At 50.3% G+C, this 15412-nt stretch overlaps 5 protein-coding genes across 5 annotated transcripts; 3 read left to right on the top strand and 2 right to left on the bottom strand.

Annotated features, from left to right (window-relative positions):
• Nucleotides 1-2712: 2712 nt before the first annotated feature.
• On the bottom strand, nt 2713-3684 carry CDV56_104905 (alpha/beta hydrolase; the record flags this gene model as incomplete). Its single annotated transcript, XM_026758524.1, has 1 exon — nt 2713-3684. The coding sequence occupies one exon, from the start codon at nt 3682-3684 to the stop codon at nt 2713-2715; it is 972 nt and encodes a 323-aa protein (XP_026613830.1).
• A 2323-nt stretch (nt 3685-6007) lies between these two features.
• On the top strand, nt 6008-6316 carry CDV56_104680 (general stress protein; the record flags this gene model as incomplete). The annotated part of the gene is made up of 2 exons (XM_026758299.1): nt 6008-6136; nt 6191-6316. The coding sequence occupies 2 exons, from the start codon at nt 6008-6010 to the stop codon at nt 6314-6316; spliced, it is 255 nt and encodes an 84-aa protein (XP_026613829.1).
• Nucleotides 6317-8716: 2400 nt separating this feature from the next.
• On the top strand, nt 8717-10803 carry CDV56_104266 (sodium:solute symporter family protein; the record flags this gene model as incomplete). The annotated part of the gene is made up of 2 exons (XM_026757885.1): nt 8717-9623; nt 9674-10803. The coding sequence occupies 2 exons, from the start codon at nt 8717-8719 to the stop codon at nt 10801-10803; spliced, it is 2037 nt and encodes a 678-aa protein (XP_026613828.1).
• A 31-nt stretch (nt 10804-10834) lies between these two features.
• On the bottom strand, nt 10835-11731 carry CDV56_104185 (type 1 glutamine amidotransferase; the record flags this gene model as incomplete). Its single annotated transcript, XM_026757804.1, has 1 exon — nt 10835-11731. One exon carries the CDS (start codon nt 11729-11731, stop codon nt 10835-10837), a length of 897 nt encoding a protein of 298 aa, XP_026613827.1.
• A 2623-nt stretch (nt 11732-14354) lies between these two features.
• Nucleotides 14355-15365, top strand: CDV56_103827 (uncharacterized protein; the record flags this gene model as incomplete). Its single annotated transcript, XM_026757446.1, has 1 exon — nt 14355-15365. One exon carries the CDS (start codon nt 14355-14357, stop codon nt 15363-15365), a length of 1011 nt encoding a protein of 336 aa, XP_026613826.1.
• Nucleotides 15366-15412: the final 47 nt, after the last annotated feature.

Raw genomic sequence — 15412 nt, 5'->3', positions numbered from 1 at the left:
GCGATTGAGCATCGACTTTCCAGCAGATGTTTGTCCAGCTCTGTCAAGTAGAAACTTGTGCGATCCACTCAACAAGTCTACCAAGCCAAGCTTTTCGGCATAATCTTTATCAGCTCTGGCGGAAAGTGGCTGAAATTTTTGACTATAATTAGTTAGCTTAGATCCACATACGTCTTCTTCAGCCACTGTGGAGCTACATAAATCCAAACTTCTGCAAATGATTGCGCGGCATCGTCCGTCGTTCATCATGGGTGGATGCGTAGTCGGCCGCGTCACCGCGTTGATGTCCATCAACCAACCTCCTGCACATAGAATGGTTTGGGTATTTAGAGTCAACTCTCAATATTGTGACACGGAGAAGAGAGAAAGAACCGAGATTATTAGAGGACCTGATCCATGATCTGCCCGCAGATTCTAATCTTGATGAATTCTGGAGGCTTTTATGAACGAATAGCGAGGATCCTTCGAGGGCAGGAATCATATCTGTTTGCGTTATTGAGATGTTCTGAATCAATTCGAAAGTTTTCCTAGTTTCCTATACATTCAATTAGACAATTCACCACTATTCCCGTCTGTCGCTTCGCAAATGAGATATCTCCAGATGGCTTGTCTCATGGAAATATCAAAACCAAGCAGCAGTATTCATTTCCTACTACAGAGCAACTGTCAGAAAATACATCCTTCCCGTTTTGACAGAATTCTTCATAGCCTTCATTAGGACTTTAGTCTTCCATGCTGCCACAGGAGTCGCACATATCTAGGACCACCACCGACGACAACACCAACGGCGGCCAGAGTTGTTTTCGAGAAGACAGAGGGAGAAATCTTTTCTTGATCGTGATATAGGAACACGTATTAGACGTCTTTGGCGTCAAGAAGCTGTGCCAACTGCCTAAGGCTGGTAAACAGATTGCGGAAATCTTCCCGCTCCAGGTCCTGCCACTGAGCCCTGATTGTAGATTCGAAGATTTCGCAACAAACCACGAGAGATTTGATTTTCATTGCAGAACTGATGTTGCTAATGGAAACATTGCGATGTGAGCGTCGATGAGAGAATTATGTTCCTTAAAGACAGCAATTGCTTCCTCGAGACGACTTGCTTCGACACTCTTCGCTTGCTCGAGGGTTGAAAAAATAATGCGAGCATGGGAGGTTGCCGTCTTATTAATCTCCTTATATTCGTGGTCTATGCTCAGTCCTGTTATTACTAGACCTGAAAATTGCGCTTCCAACGTGAGATGATTCGAAGAGCTCTGAGCCGGATGTGAAAACCAATCTCTCTGTTCATTACCGCGTAAGATCACCCATGACATAGTCTGTTGGTAGAGGGGATTCTCTTGAAAATGTTGTTTCCAGAAGAAAAGCACAATTTTTGCAATTCCAAGGGTATCAGAGTCTTGCGAATGCCCGAAGAGCCGGTTAAGCGAACTGTACATATCGTTGAGGGCCTTGATTTGTCTCGTGCGTAACTCCGCCGGTGTTTCATCTACAAATCCGCAGGTATACGCACAAAGTCGACCTCGGCCTTTATATCGCTCTTTAAGTGCCTCTGATATAAAATATGCCGCATCCCAATGGTCAAGAGATCTTTCGTTCTCCGTCCTCGCGACAAAGTTCTCTAATCTCTTCGGCTGATTCTGGGAGATTCGACGCGGATCCTAACTCTGAAAAGGCGGCCACGAAATGAGTTATCAACAGAGCTCTGTATTCCGGTCTGCAGTCCGCGTTGTTCACTACACAAGATGGATAGAAAGATGCAAGACAACTATCATGTGCTCCTCAGTAAGTTTAATATTCCTCTGTGCCAGTCAATACTCTTCACCCAGGAGCTCAATACACTTCAACCATTCGACCTTATACTCGTCACGATGGCATCGTATCACCACTCTGGGTTTCTTTGTTCTTAGTATCCGAGCAAGGACTTCATGACATCTCCCATCTTGCTCCTTTCTGTTTTTGTCAGGCTGATAGGAGAACGCGTTCAGTACTGTGACAGTATATATGCTTCGAGCGCCGTTAGAAGCAAAGCGAATAAGCTCGTCCACAGCTTTCAGAGTCTCGCACTCTTGCACAAACTGGTCGAATGGCACGTTGAAACGGTGTCGTTTCCTGTCACGCGGACGTTCTAGAATGATAACCATGTCCGAAAAGCCAGTCGCAAGGCTACATGCCTGGTTGATTTCATCCCTCTCGCGGCGAAGGCTTCTACCGAAATTTTCAAGGATCTCAATAGCTTCTTGATCTCCCCGGCTCGGGAAGCAAAATGGGGGCGACTTGACCAGCTCCCTCACGGACTGAGGAACCGGAATGCCAAGGCAGGTTTGGAAATACTGAGGATCCATATCGGTCTTTGAGCAAAGACTAGCAGGTCGATAGTGCTTTTCCCTTGCTTTTCTCTGCTAAGGCTGGGACGAGATCCTCCTTGTAAAATAGGGAATCGTCCGGATATCAGAGGAAGCCAGCAGGCTTCAGGCTGCAGGCTCGGTGGTCTGGTATGTAAATGACGAACCCCGCAGTGGGGTACATATCCGAGAATCAGCAGAAGGGCGACGTCCAGCGATTATGTTGCATGATAGAATATCTGAAGATGTGGTGCAGCAATCGTACAAGCACAACTCTCACCGTATGGAGTTACTGTTAGGCATCCAACCCTGATCCATACGAGTGTATATGCATTAAGGTTTATTTTGGGTACCTGTTGATGCATGCCTTCTAGATACCATCAGGGCTACTCAGCAACTTCCGAAGCCATTCCAACCGCGCAGCCCTCGCCCGCCGACTAATGGGAGCATCCGGCACAAAGACATCAAACCCATGCCAACTACCCGGCCACACATGCAGCTCTGTCGACACCCCATCCCTCCACAAGGCCGCCGCATACTCGAGATCCTGATCCCGAAACACATCCGCCTCACCCACATCAATAAACGCCGGCGGCAAGCCCGCAAGACTCTCCGCGCGCATTGGCGCAGTATACATATCGGCATACTCACGCCCCGCGCCGAACGCATAACTAGTAACCACCACAACATCCGACTCCCTCACAGGCGCAATATCGCCAAACTGCCGCACGGACAGGTACTCCATCCCATCGTCAACCCACGGATACATCAGCACCTGGCCGCGGATTTCCGGGCCCGAGCGGTCGCGCGCGAGCAAGGCGACGCCTGCCGCGAGATTCCCCCCCGCCGAGCCACCGCAGACAACCAGCTTGTGTGGGTTGAAGCCTAGCTCGGTGGCGTGGTTGCTCATCCACTGCAGCGCGGCGTAGCTGTCTTCCAGCTGGGCTGGCTGGTGATGCTCCGGGGCGAGACGGTACTCGGCCGTCAGGCAGACTGCGCCGAGGGACTCGATCCAGTCGAGCATGGTGAAGCCTAGGAAGCGGTTTCCTGTTGCGAGGCCCCCGCCGTGTATGTGTAGGACGCCGGGGGTTTCTTCGACGGGGCGGGTTTGGTGCTTGGGACGGAAGATGGTGGCTCGCATCGGTCCTGCCGGGCCTGGGATGTCGAGTTCTTGGTAGGAGATTGCGTCCTCTTTTCCTTGGATGGTTTTATCCGCTGTAAACAGTGATTCGAGGGATTGGCGGTAGGATTTCAGTTTTTCTGGAGTGCTGACGTCCAGCAAGGGGGGTGTCACGTCGGCGAGGTCCGAATTGATCGGTGGTCGCAGAATTTGAGAAGACATTTGAGAGATGGTGATCAACGATATTAGCAAACTGTTTGTGAGTTTGCAGAAAATGTAAGTTTGCTTGCGGTGTATGATATGCAATGTTGTCGTGGTAGTATCCCATTATGGTTACGATTTATATAGTTGCTACCCACGTACTTGATCTGAATATGTCCGTAGTCGGCCACATTTCCTGCAGCTCATTACAAATTTCTCAAGACAAGTCAGCGCGTTCATGAGGTGAAGAAATGTATCCGAGATGTTCGGGACAATGATATCTCGTAGGATTACTATAGCTTTACTCCGTGATGCGAAAAGTCTCCGGCGCTAGGGCTGATTCCCCTGTCCGGAGTAATTCATGACTAGGAAGATGCTATGTCCACTAGGCAACCATGAAAACCCGCTAGTCATGCATCTAGTTCTAGCCTCTCGTTAGTATACGGACTGGGTTTATCGAGGCACAGAGTTAATGTGCTATGCATCTAGTCCGTTTAGAAGGGAAGATCATCAGGGCAGACATTTATGCAAACTACTGGTTGGGTTATGGAAGTGCATAGAGATGTAGGAGAAGCTTAGGACAGGGCGCCATCAATGCTAGGGGAGAATACCTCAAAGGTAAACAGGAGCGGAAATATTGTCCTTTGTCGCTTGTTGGCAAAGGAAGAATGTATCGACATTAGTGCTGCAATATCGCCATCGACCTCTGGTTTGACCACTTTTCGTGATATCTTAAGGACCGGTTCTTCTAGGATCCTTTTATCCTAATTTGTATCTAACTAAGAATACAAGCTCAAATCAATCTCACAGGCAAGTGTTGACCATTGACGTCCATAACTGCAATGCATGACAAGTGATGGACTCGCAGAGTTGTTGTATTCTAGTGATGGTGTCACTATTTGCATAGTTGTAGATACCACTGAGAACTAGAGAGCATTCATATAGGAGCTGACGTTATGATGATATGTGAACCCATGGCTCCTAACATCTAATTTAGCTTGCCGGGCCAGAATGACTATTCATAGAACAACTCTCAGATCAAGGGCCTAGGCGATCGATCAGTTCTTTGGAACAAGCTTATTCTTGCATAATATCTTGTACGTGGATGTAGGTCTTGAGGTATCTAGCTCCCCCAAATGTACAACAGTAGTTGACTAATATGAATGATCATGATGCTGAATATATTTCCTACATTCAGGTCCTATGACAACTGCACTGGGTTTGTTGAACTGCTGGCTAGGACAGCTGTAATCATAGTCAGGACAACTTGTCTGACAATGAATCCAATTATATCATAGCTAGGCAACTTGATTAGAGAATCGAGGATCGATCAAAGGCAAAGGGAAAGGGAAAGCGCTGACCTCACCGATCGCGCTAGTCCGGATTGGATTGTCACGTGGTCTACTTGTCCAGGTTGTACTCTTGTATGCCAAGTATACCCGACTTGATGAACAGGAACCTGAAAGAGTATGTTGGCAAATGAAATCACTGAAACTAGAAGAAAAGAATCTAATTCAACTTAATGATGGAAAAGTTCACTAGCTGAGGTACTAAATGTCCAAATATCAAAATGTCCTCATACAGAGCACAATGAGGAGCCCAAGTGGGTCTCACATTGCAAAGTATATGCAATGTTACCCTTTTAAGACTAGTGGCATCTCAATGGCTGGACTCATCGAGGAGGGCTGATTGAGGTAATAATGATGAATGAACTTGGTGATGATATGCAACCACCTGGGAATCTTCTTCTAGTGAGCAGGTCTGCTTGTGTTGACCAATTCTATGGCGTCAGAATATCAACCCCAGCACAAATGGTTGGATAATGTCATAATGAGGTTTACATCTCTGAAACATGCAATGTCTGGTTAAGAAACAAGTCAATTGGCCCTAATACGTACCCCAGAGTCAATTAGCTTTGTCGTTCCAGGATCTGTGGGCCTAGGCCTGCGGATCTATCATCTTCCATCAGCGATGCCTCAGCCTCTTAGGTAAACTGCAAGGACACCGGCATCCTGAGAGAATTAAGCATCTCAGCAATTCACTCTCATTGCGGCAAGAGTAATCGCTGCAATCTGACATTCAACAAATTGGCCCCACTGATGATGTCGACTGACCTGAAAGCAGGCAGCCCAAGTGCATCAGAGTGGATACAACAGGTCAATCAACGTTTCCTGCAGGGAATACAAACTGCATCAGCAAGAGACCTGGCAGATACATCATCATGTAGTCAGGCCCCTTTCTCAAGCATAAATACCTGCATTTCCCTCGCCCTGATCCGTTCCAGTCATACCTCTTAAACAATCTCCCACAAGACAATCATCTACCACTTCAATCTTCCACCAAAATGCCTGCCACCAACCAGAACCCCGGCAACTTCGCCAACCGCCCCCACGAGGAGGTCGAGAACATTGCTCGCAAGGGAGGCCAGTCTAGCCACCAGGGTGGTTTTGCCAGCATGGACCCCCAGAAGCAGGTATGTCACGTCCTGCATGGCAATCGTTATATCGTATCTTCTAACTCCTTATAGAGAGACATCGCTTCCAAGGGTGGCCAGGCCTCCGGCGGTAGCTTCCAGCCTGGTGATGAGCGTGCCCGTGAGGCTGGTCGCAAGGGTGGCCGTTCCTCCGGTGGTACCGATTACCCCGAGGAATAAATCATACGCTATGAGTGACGACCTTGAGTGATGATAATGACGGACTCTGGCAATGCTACCATGTACTATACTGAAACAATGAACTTAACACTGGATCTTCTCTCCAACACTTGTAGGATGAAGAAAATCGTACTCAAAATAATGTAGTTACAGTTATGCTGCTGTGGACTCTTGATTCACAATTTTGTAGTACAAAGGAATTTCTATATCTACTCAGGCCCACTTTGTCACCACGTATACTGACTCTGTCTTAGTGTGTTTGAGTGTCACCAGGCATCGACGACAAGTATGGGTCTGAAGACAGCCAGACGCCTTTGTCCTTATAGAGGTTTTGCAGGTTTAATGTTCAGACTCTGTTAAGGTTATTTGGGCACTTCCTCATTGGCTTCAATTGGATCGGTAAGAAGGAGGGAGGGTCAATGGGCGGAATGGGGGATCTATGATGAAAGAGAAATATGTCCACCGGTGCGGCAAGTCCTCCAACCCAAGGATCGAGACGAAGCCTATGCTAGCTCAGACGGCGATGTATATTCGCTATCAAATATTTCATTACACATGAAAAGGTTCCGGTCTTCCGGAGAAATGAACCTTTCCAATATCGCCTTTGAACAGCTGCTGAGAGATATTTATGCATTCTCAGCAGGTCGAAGCTTTATAGTCTGTACATGAACCTGGGGGATAAGCGTTAGCCCATGTCTCTATCGGCAGATTGGGTCGCTACATAGAGTGGGCCTCCCCAGTTTTGTGCCACAGCTGATCCCAGAAAATATGCGTCAGGATGCGGGGCGATATCAAAATTGACCGGGATTCGTCAGGCCAAGCTACAAGCTTAGTTCCAGGTGCTGTTCATGGAGTTTGTTCTACTCTCCCTCCACATGTGAGCCGATCAGCTGCATCCCCACCCCCACATATCAGCTATGGGGTAATTCTCTTCCACTTTTTTTCTGAAGGATGCTTGTCCTGTGTGAGTTTAAGGATTGATCGAGATGTTTTTTGCAGATTCGAAGTGGATATATCTGTAATATATATATAATTCGTTCACCTGCCTTGATGTGTCGTCAATGGCGAGAACTATCCCACTAAGACGCCATTGCCAACCGCTCCCTTCTGGGCCTTGTCGAGGCCGTCGTGAACCCTGGTTTTGTTCTGCTCATGAGCATGTGGTATACCGCACAGGAGCAGCCGCTGCGACTGGAGGCGTATTACTACACTAATGGATATCAATGGGCCGCAGACCTTCCAGGAGAGCCAGGCGCCGGGGTCTCATAGTGCTTATATCGCGTGAGTAGCACTCTTTCCATGGTGGCATGAGTGACGGTCTGAGTAGGATGTTGGGGGTATATGGTGAAGCCTGTGTCGATTACGGCCTTGTATGTGTATACTATGTACTTGGAGGATCGACGGAGGGATCGAATGAGTGTAGCGGAGTTCGATGAGGATAGGCGATAGGGGAATTGGAATGGGATCCTGTAAGTCTGTGTCTATTGGAGTATATGACTCGGTATGATCATGAAAATCAGCGATACTGCAAGGTAGATATTTAGCGCTGTCTGCTGTCATTGCGCTTGCATTCTCTTGACAATAAACGTATAGAGATTAACATCAAGCCTCCATATTCACTCATAACCCTTCCTACGAGGCTTGGCTATACATCAAGATGCATGGCCAGTCCGTCAGCAGAGCTGATTAGCTTTATTTAATAGGCGGAATTTCGATAAGCTGGATGGGGAGGGTTCAACATGGACGCGATATGGGACAGGCCAGGGTATTGGAGTCGTTTTGGAGGCACGATGGAGGAGCGAAAGGGAGAGGGGAGAGGAGAGACAAGAGAAACGGGTAATTGACAGAGCCCTATTGTTAGAATAATCCAATACCGGATTCATCTGCATTCTTCGGATATTCTTGACATGGAACTGTTTCGTCGCGAGTAGACGCCAGTGGGCTTCCTCGACTTTTGCCATACACTCCTTTGAACTAGCTTCTCGTCCCTCCGATTTCAGAGTTTGTCCAGGTGGTAGATCAACATGATATGAACACTTCTGAATTGGAGCGAGACTGGGATAGCAAAGATAGTGAGTTCCTAGATTCATGAGTTGGAGTAGGCAGGTATGAAGTGATCATAATAGGATGAAACGATGTGATAACAACATGTCCATTACCCAAATGCCGACCCCAACTCTCACCTAGAGAGATAACTGGCTTGATTACAGTTACTCCAACTGCTATCTGAACTCTGCAATGCCTTTGAGATAAGTGACGGGGCTTTCTGTGGCCATTCAACCTCTTATCACCTTACTGATATGCTCCAAATGATAAGCATATGCGGGGTCATCTATATCACCTGCTCTATACCACTGTATATAGAAACTCAGAGACATCCTCATTTCCCGACATCACAACATGGCGCAATCTCATGAACTACAGGTTCTCCCCCCCAGCGCCGGCTATGGCATCGTCATCGGCATCGGGGGCATCTTCGCCCTCTTCATGCTGGGCCTCACCTGGCTCCAGAACCGCTACACACACTTCTCCACCCACCAAGCCGAAGAGTTCAACACAGCCTCTCGATCAATCAAGCCCGGGTTGATCTCCGCCGGCATTGTCTCCTCCTGGACCTGGTCCGCTACCCTCCTGACAAGTTCCACCTTCGCCTACAGCTACGGCGTCTGCGGCCCGATGTGGTACGCCGCCATGGGGACCCTGCAAATCCTGCTCTTCGGCCTCATCGCCATCAAGATCAAGGCCCATGCGCCCGGTGCCCACACCATGCCGGAGATTGTGCGCGCTCGGCACGGGACAGTTGCGCATCTGACGTACCTGTACAACGGACTCGCGACGAACATGCTCGTCGGCGCGTGTCTGGTCCTCGGCGGGGCGCAGGTCGTCGCCGCGCTGACGGGCATGAACGTCTACGCGGCGACGTTTCTGATTCCGGCTGTTGTGGCCGCGTATGTGATTGCTGGTGGGCTGCGGTCGACGTTCATTGCGGATTACACGCATACCGTGATCCTGTTTGTCGCGATTCTGGTATTTGGCTTCCTGGTTGCGGCGAGTAGCGATTTGATCGGGAGTCCGGGGAGGTTGTATGACTTGCTGCAGGAGGCGTCGAGGGAGATGCCTATCGCGCGGAACACCGACGGGTCGTACCTGGCTTTCCGGTCTGTGGGCGGGCTGGTCTTTGCGATTGATTTGTTTGTGTCTGGGTTCACGACTGTGTGGCTGGATCAGGCGTATTGGCAGCGGGCGATTGCCTCGAGGCCGGAAACTTCTGTCAAGGCGTATCTCCTGGGTGGGATTGCGTGGTATGGTAGGTCAGCTCCCTGCCATGGTGATACTGTTCGTGTCTAACATGCGCAGGCATCCCATTTGGCTTTGCAACAGCCATGGGTCTCGGGTGCGCAGCCCTGACCAACAATCCGGCCTTCCCTACATACCCCCATCCACTGTCATCCGCACAGGTAGCAGCCGGCCTCTCTGCCCCGGCCACAGCCATAACCCTCCTCGGCAAGGGGGGCGCGGTCCTCATGCTCATCCTCCTCTTCATGGCCGTCACGAGCTCCACCTCCGCCGAACTCATCGCCGTATCGTCCCTTCTGACCTTCGACGTCTACAAGACGTATTTCCGCCCGCACACGGACTCGGCCACTCTGGTGCGGGTTAGTCACTGGGCCATTGCGCTGTACGCGCTCGTCCTCTCCGCCTTCTGCAGCATCCTCAACGCGGTAGGTTTGAGTCTCACCTGGGTACTCACCGTGCTGGGCGTCATTGTCGGCGGGGCGGCGGTGCCCGTTGGCCTTATTCTGCTCTGGGGGCGGATGTCGACAGTTGCTGCTATCGTGGCGCCGTGGCTCGGTTTTGTTTGTGGGATAGTGGTCTGGTTCGTTACCTCGATGAGACGGTCTGGGGCGATTAACGTCGAGACGACGGGGGATGGGACGAACGCCGTGGCGGGGAATCTTGCTTCCTTTGGGGTTGGTGTCGTCTCGGCTGTGGTATTGAGCTATCTGCTTCCAAAGAAATATCCGTGTGTGGATGCTCAGGTTGCGCCGGCAATTGAGGGGGTGGTTCCAAGGTCGCAGGACACAGTGCAGCCATTGAAAGCTGACGGTAATGAGAAAGAGACCCCGGCGCCGGCAAAGAATGAGATTGTCGAGTTCCTTCAAGACAATCAGATCGAGCCTATGGATCCAGTTCTGGTTCGCAAGGCGGAACGGCTGGCGCAGGGGGCGAATGTAGTCTTTATCCTCATCGCTGTGATCCTCGTGCCTTTCACTCTCTTCGGAACTGGCTACGTGTACAGCAGACAGTTCTTTACCGGCTGGGTAGTCGTGGCGCTGATCTGGATCTGGGCCAGTGTTATCATCTGCGTGGTATATCCCGTCGTTGAGAGTGCCGGTGCGCTAAAAGACATTTCTAGAGGACTATGGATGGACCTGAAGGCGCTGATGGGAGTGAAAAAGAAGACTTTGCAGACCGGCGCCGTCTAATTTTGTCTAGTTAGTTTAAAACCAATAACTTTTATTCCCCAGCCAAAAAGCAAGCGACAGCCAACGCAAACGCTCCTGAATCGTCCTGTCTCCCATCGTAATCGAATCCCACCTGCTCCAAAAACAGCCCCAGCTTCGAGTCCGTCCAGCCCAGCAACGGTGCAAACTCAAGACACATCTTCTGCATCCCGAACGCGTCTAGCTCATAGTGCCCCTGCACGGAGAGTACCCGGCCAGGGTAATACATGCCCTGGATAGGACAGATAGGCGTGCTCCCGATATTCACCCACGGCGCGGGCAGCGATACCGCCGCTGTCTCCGGCAACACGCCCTCATTCGCACCTTTCACCATAACCCGATCGCCGTGGAACATCTGGATCCTTAATCTTCCATCCGGTAACCCGCCCAAGGCAAGCGGAAACGCCTCGACAAATTCCCTGTTCAGCTGGACGGAATGGATCCCCACCTCCCTCCCCAGCGGACATTTCTCAACATACACATCCCCCGCCCCGGAGTCGACCAACGCATGCCCGATCAACTGGTGCCCGAAACAGGTCCCCATGATCCTCACGGCCGGGTACTCCCGAAAGACAGTCTGCAGGAACTTGGCCAGTGTCCGCATCCAGGGCGTCTCGTCGATCTCGTAGACGCCCGGTGCGCCCCCGGTAATCAGGATCGCTTCGATGCTGTGCTCGGAGAGTGGCGTCTGAGTCTGGCGCAGGTGTCTGAAGTCCGGGTAGTGTCCTCCGCGGATGTCGTACGGTGTCACTGCGATGCTGATCTCGCTTCCTGGCGAGAGGGCGTTGAGGCGGGTGGCTGCGTGCTGCAAGGCATTGCGGAAATGCGCGCTGCAGAGGCCGCGCGTTTCGTAGAGGGTGCGAGGGGGGATGTCGACGTCGAGGACGGCGATGTGGATTGTTCGTGTCATTGGTCTCGACGTGAATGGATGTGCTGTGGTGATAGTCGTAGAGACATGCCATGTTCATATACCCGTCTGCCGGGTTGGAATTCAACTGCGAGAAACCTCTTACATAAAATCTATTGGGTAATGAGAGCTACTTCTTGGAGTAATATCCACTCTCAAATAAGTCACCAAAAGATCAGGTGAGCAGGGCAATGGGTGTGATCCGATCTGTGGAGGTGAGCTTATTCTTCTCCCCAGCGGATGGGCGATCTTCCCCGTGGGGCGGGCGACCTTATTTTTACGTACAAAAAGTGGTTGGACGGCTGGCATTGATTCTATTATCAATAATATTATCAAATGGCTTGGATTTGCTTTCTCAATTCCGGGATGATCCGATGTATTTGCTAAGGAGTATCGTCTTTTTGCTTTCTGTTCATGAACAGCAGATACCCCTCGTGGTTATGGTGAGCTGTTGAGTTGGAGAAATTGCGGACGTTGAGCGAGCAATGGGTCTCTACACATTATCCTTCAATCGGGTTCGGTTTTGATATCACAAGGTCATCCTATCCGGAAGGATCCGACAGGTTTTGCTGTGTGTGGTCTGCTAATTATTATCTGGTTCTCGAATGTGTTGTTGTCGATACATGGAATCGCCGAAACGGAGCGTAGTGCCTCCATGAGGAGTGCAATATGAAAGGTGAAGTATATCAAGTTTTCTCCCAATACTTCTCAGAGACGGATAGGATATTCCCCTTGATTAAATGTATTGGAGTGCACGAATTGAGATAGACAGAGCCACAGTTTTGACTACAAATCACACGGAGGTTCTGGCTTAACTTATTCGTCCACTTACTTGTCTCATAGGCAACTGTGCCTTACTACTCCATTACCTTGACAGTCCAACTGTCCAATCGCCTATCTGTGCACCGGATCCTGTCTCGATCGAATCAAGATTGAGTGGTCCTTGGACCAGCTCCTTCGCAATATCTGGGGAAGACTCCACTATGCAAAAACAATTGGTACAACCATTACTTGATCATGAATGATTCCGTCAGCACCTGCGTTCCATAAAACTTCATCAATCGTATAGCAAACAAGCATTATGGGGTATTGTTGATATACTAGAGTCCTTCATATTTACACTAGCATGTCAAAGATACTAGAATGAAGTCGATCACAGGCTGACAGCTAAGTCTTCTCTCTCATTCTGCGAATCAGTCAGACCTATATCCTGTTTCATGATTCAGATGAGACACCGGACCCAGCTCCCAAACTCCAGACAGGCCGTCCTGAAAGCTCAACAAGATTTCGATCTGAAGGCAAGGGGGCCGACTTCCTGGTGTCGCGTCCACGCTATGCAACGTCTCTGCGAGTCAATAATTCTGTTCATTCAGAGCAGTGGCTCTAGCCTAGAGTCTGGGATAAGTTTATGGCAGCTAGAGCGTCTAGACCATCCTTGAGGAGAGACATAATATCGGCTATAGATGCCAATCTGCCTCAGGTACAATCCTATCACATGCTGGCCGCTGGCTGTCAACATGAGAGATTTTCTGTCCGTATCTAGTGGAGCAGGCTGATGTGTCGCTTGCCCTGATTGGCTGTCAATACGATTAGAGTGGATTCGCGAACTTTCTCCCGTTGGACGGTGCAGCGTGTGGCTGTGGGATATTCAAGATGATTGGCTGGCAGTTGATAAAGTTTAACCTTCTAACAAGCTCACCGGAGAAGCGTCGGGGATTAAGAGCGTCTGGGCTCATGCAGCCAATCATATCATTGCCCTCATCTGTTAGTTGCTGGGAGGCGGAGTGGCTATAATTAACCAAGGCCTCTCTGGCTTCAAGCCATGGTTACATCTGGGCGTTTTGAGGCTGACTGGTCGGAGGTTGGTAGCGTGCGATTGTCGAATCTATGTTGGTTTCTTCGTACTGGCAATGAGGAGACATACTTTGTCGAGACAAAGTTTCTGTAGATTTCTAACAGGTGACCGACAGATGGACATGGATCGAGATCAATGTGGAAGCTGCTTCTATCAAACTTGCATATCATCACCGAATCATCTCATCTCATTGTGAAACCATACTCCTGTAGTGGGTCGAGGATCGAGTCAGGCCCCGAGATCGGATCAAGGGTTCAGGCCATGTCCTTTGCATGTCTGATTACCTGTCGTACTTTGCGGCCTTTGGATGGAGCGATTGTGGTCTCCACGAGCACGCGACCATGCTCCGTAGAAAGCTACTCAAGATCGATCCAGGGACCGCTAAAGTCAATTAAATCGGAGAGCGCCGGTGATCAGACGATATGGCCGAATAAATAATATGGTAACGGCCCCGAGGCTAGATAAAGCTTCTGGAATTGTTCAGCCGCGAACGATATTAATGATATTAGCGAATCCCATTATCGAAGGCGTTATCTGCCAGCTCGATAGCTCCAACTTTCTTGCATCAATCCTGGCTAGTGCAAAGTCTCTCTGCTATTGTCTGCCTTATCTGCTACTGACACGATGAAAAATCTCTCCTTTTCATGAGACACCCAAGCTAGGAGGCAGATCAATTGCCTTATATTTCAGTGAATCCTTGTCAAAGCATCCCTCTCCATTATTCATGCACCAGCAGCCTCCTCCTCTACCAGCCGGGGGAATCATGTCCCAATGTCCATCATCCGGAGCACCGATGCCCCTCGCGCATATTCAACTGCCAATCTAGCCGAACAATTCATAATCGCCTGCTTCATCGCCATCGCCTGGTACAATGCCATCGAACTTATCGTCCTCTGCTTCACCACCTTCAAGAAGTATGGCGGCTTCTACTTCTGGGCCCTCCTTGTCTCCTCCATCAGCATCCTTCCCTTCGGCTTCGGCTATCTCCTCATAATCTTCAATATCTACCCTGGCTACTTCGCCGTGGCCGTCGAGGAGGTGGGATGGTGCGCTATGGTCACCGGACAGTCCCTCGTCCTCTGGTCCCGGTTACATCTCGTCGTCTACTCCCGCAAGGTCCTGCGCGGCACCCTGGCAATGATCATCGTCGACGCGGTCATCCTCCATACCACAGGCTGGATTCTCGAGTTCGGCGCCAACTCCAATCAGGCCTCGCGCTTCACCCAGCCGTTTGAAATCTTCGAGCGCGTCCAACTCGTCGGGTTCTCCCTCCAGGAAATCATCCTCTCAATAGTGTACACCAAGGCCGCCATTCGGCTCCTCAAGCTCCGTCCTCGGCGGCAGTACCGCTCCACGCTGGTCCAGCTGGTGGTTGTCAACGTCCTCTTCATCCTCATGGACGCCGCCATCGTGAGCTTCCAGTACGCAGGGCTCTTCCGCATCCACGTCTCTTTCAAAGCGATGGTCTACAGCGTCAAGCTGAAGCTGGAGTACGCCATCCTGGGTAAACTGGTCCACATGTCGCTCATGTCGCATTCGAACTCGGCGCCGACAGATCCATCCGATGCGCTGGAGATGTCGCGCAGGACGAACAATCGGTCTCATGTGGAGCAGACGAGGGCACATCGGGAGAGTCAGACGAGTATCATTCGTGATGGGGACGGGTTCCTCGATGGTGAGGATCTTGCGGATTGTTCGCGTATGGGGTCCTCCAAGGGGTCGTTTCCGTCCACGACTAAAGAGCCCGAGGCTGCGTGCGTTGAAGTGGGCCAGAGGGTGTGACCAGCCATTGGGGATTCTGATGAATGTAATGTATATATGGGGACGGA

The sequence above is a fragment of the Aspergillus thermomutatus genome (assembly GCF_002237265.1).
Source record: "Aspergillus thermomutatus strain HMR AF 39 chromosome Unknown NODE_114, whole genome shotgun sequence".
Taxonomy (NCBI): Eukaryota; Fungi; Ascomycota; class Eurotiomycetes; order Eurotiales; family Aspergillaceae; genus Aspergillus; species Aspergillus thermomutatus.
The sequence above is the reverse complement of the archived record's forward strand: the minus strand, read 5'-3'. Positions and strand labels throughout refer to the sequence as shown.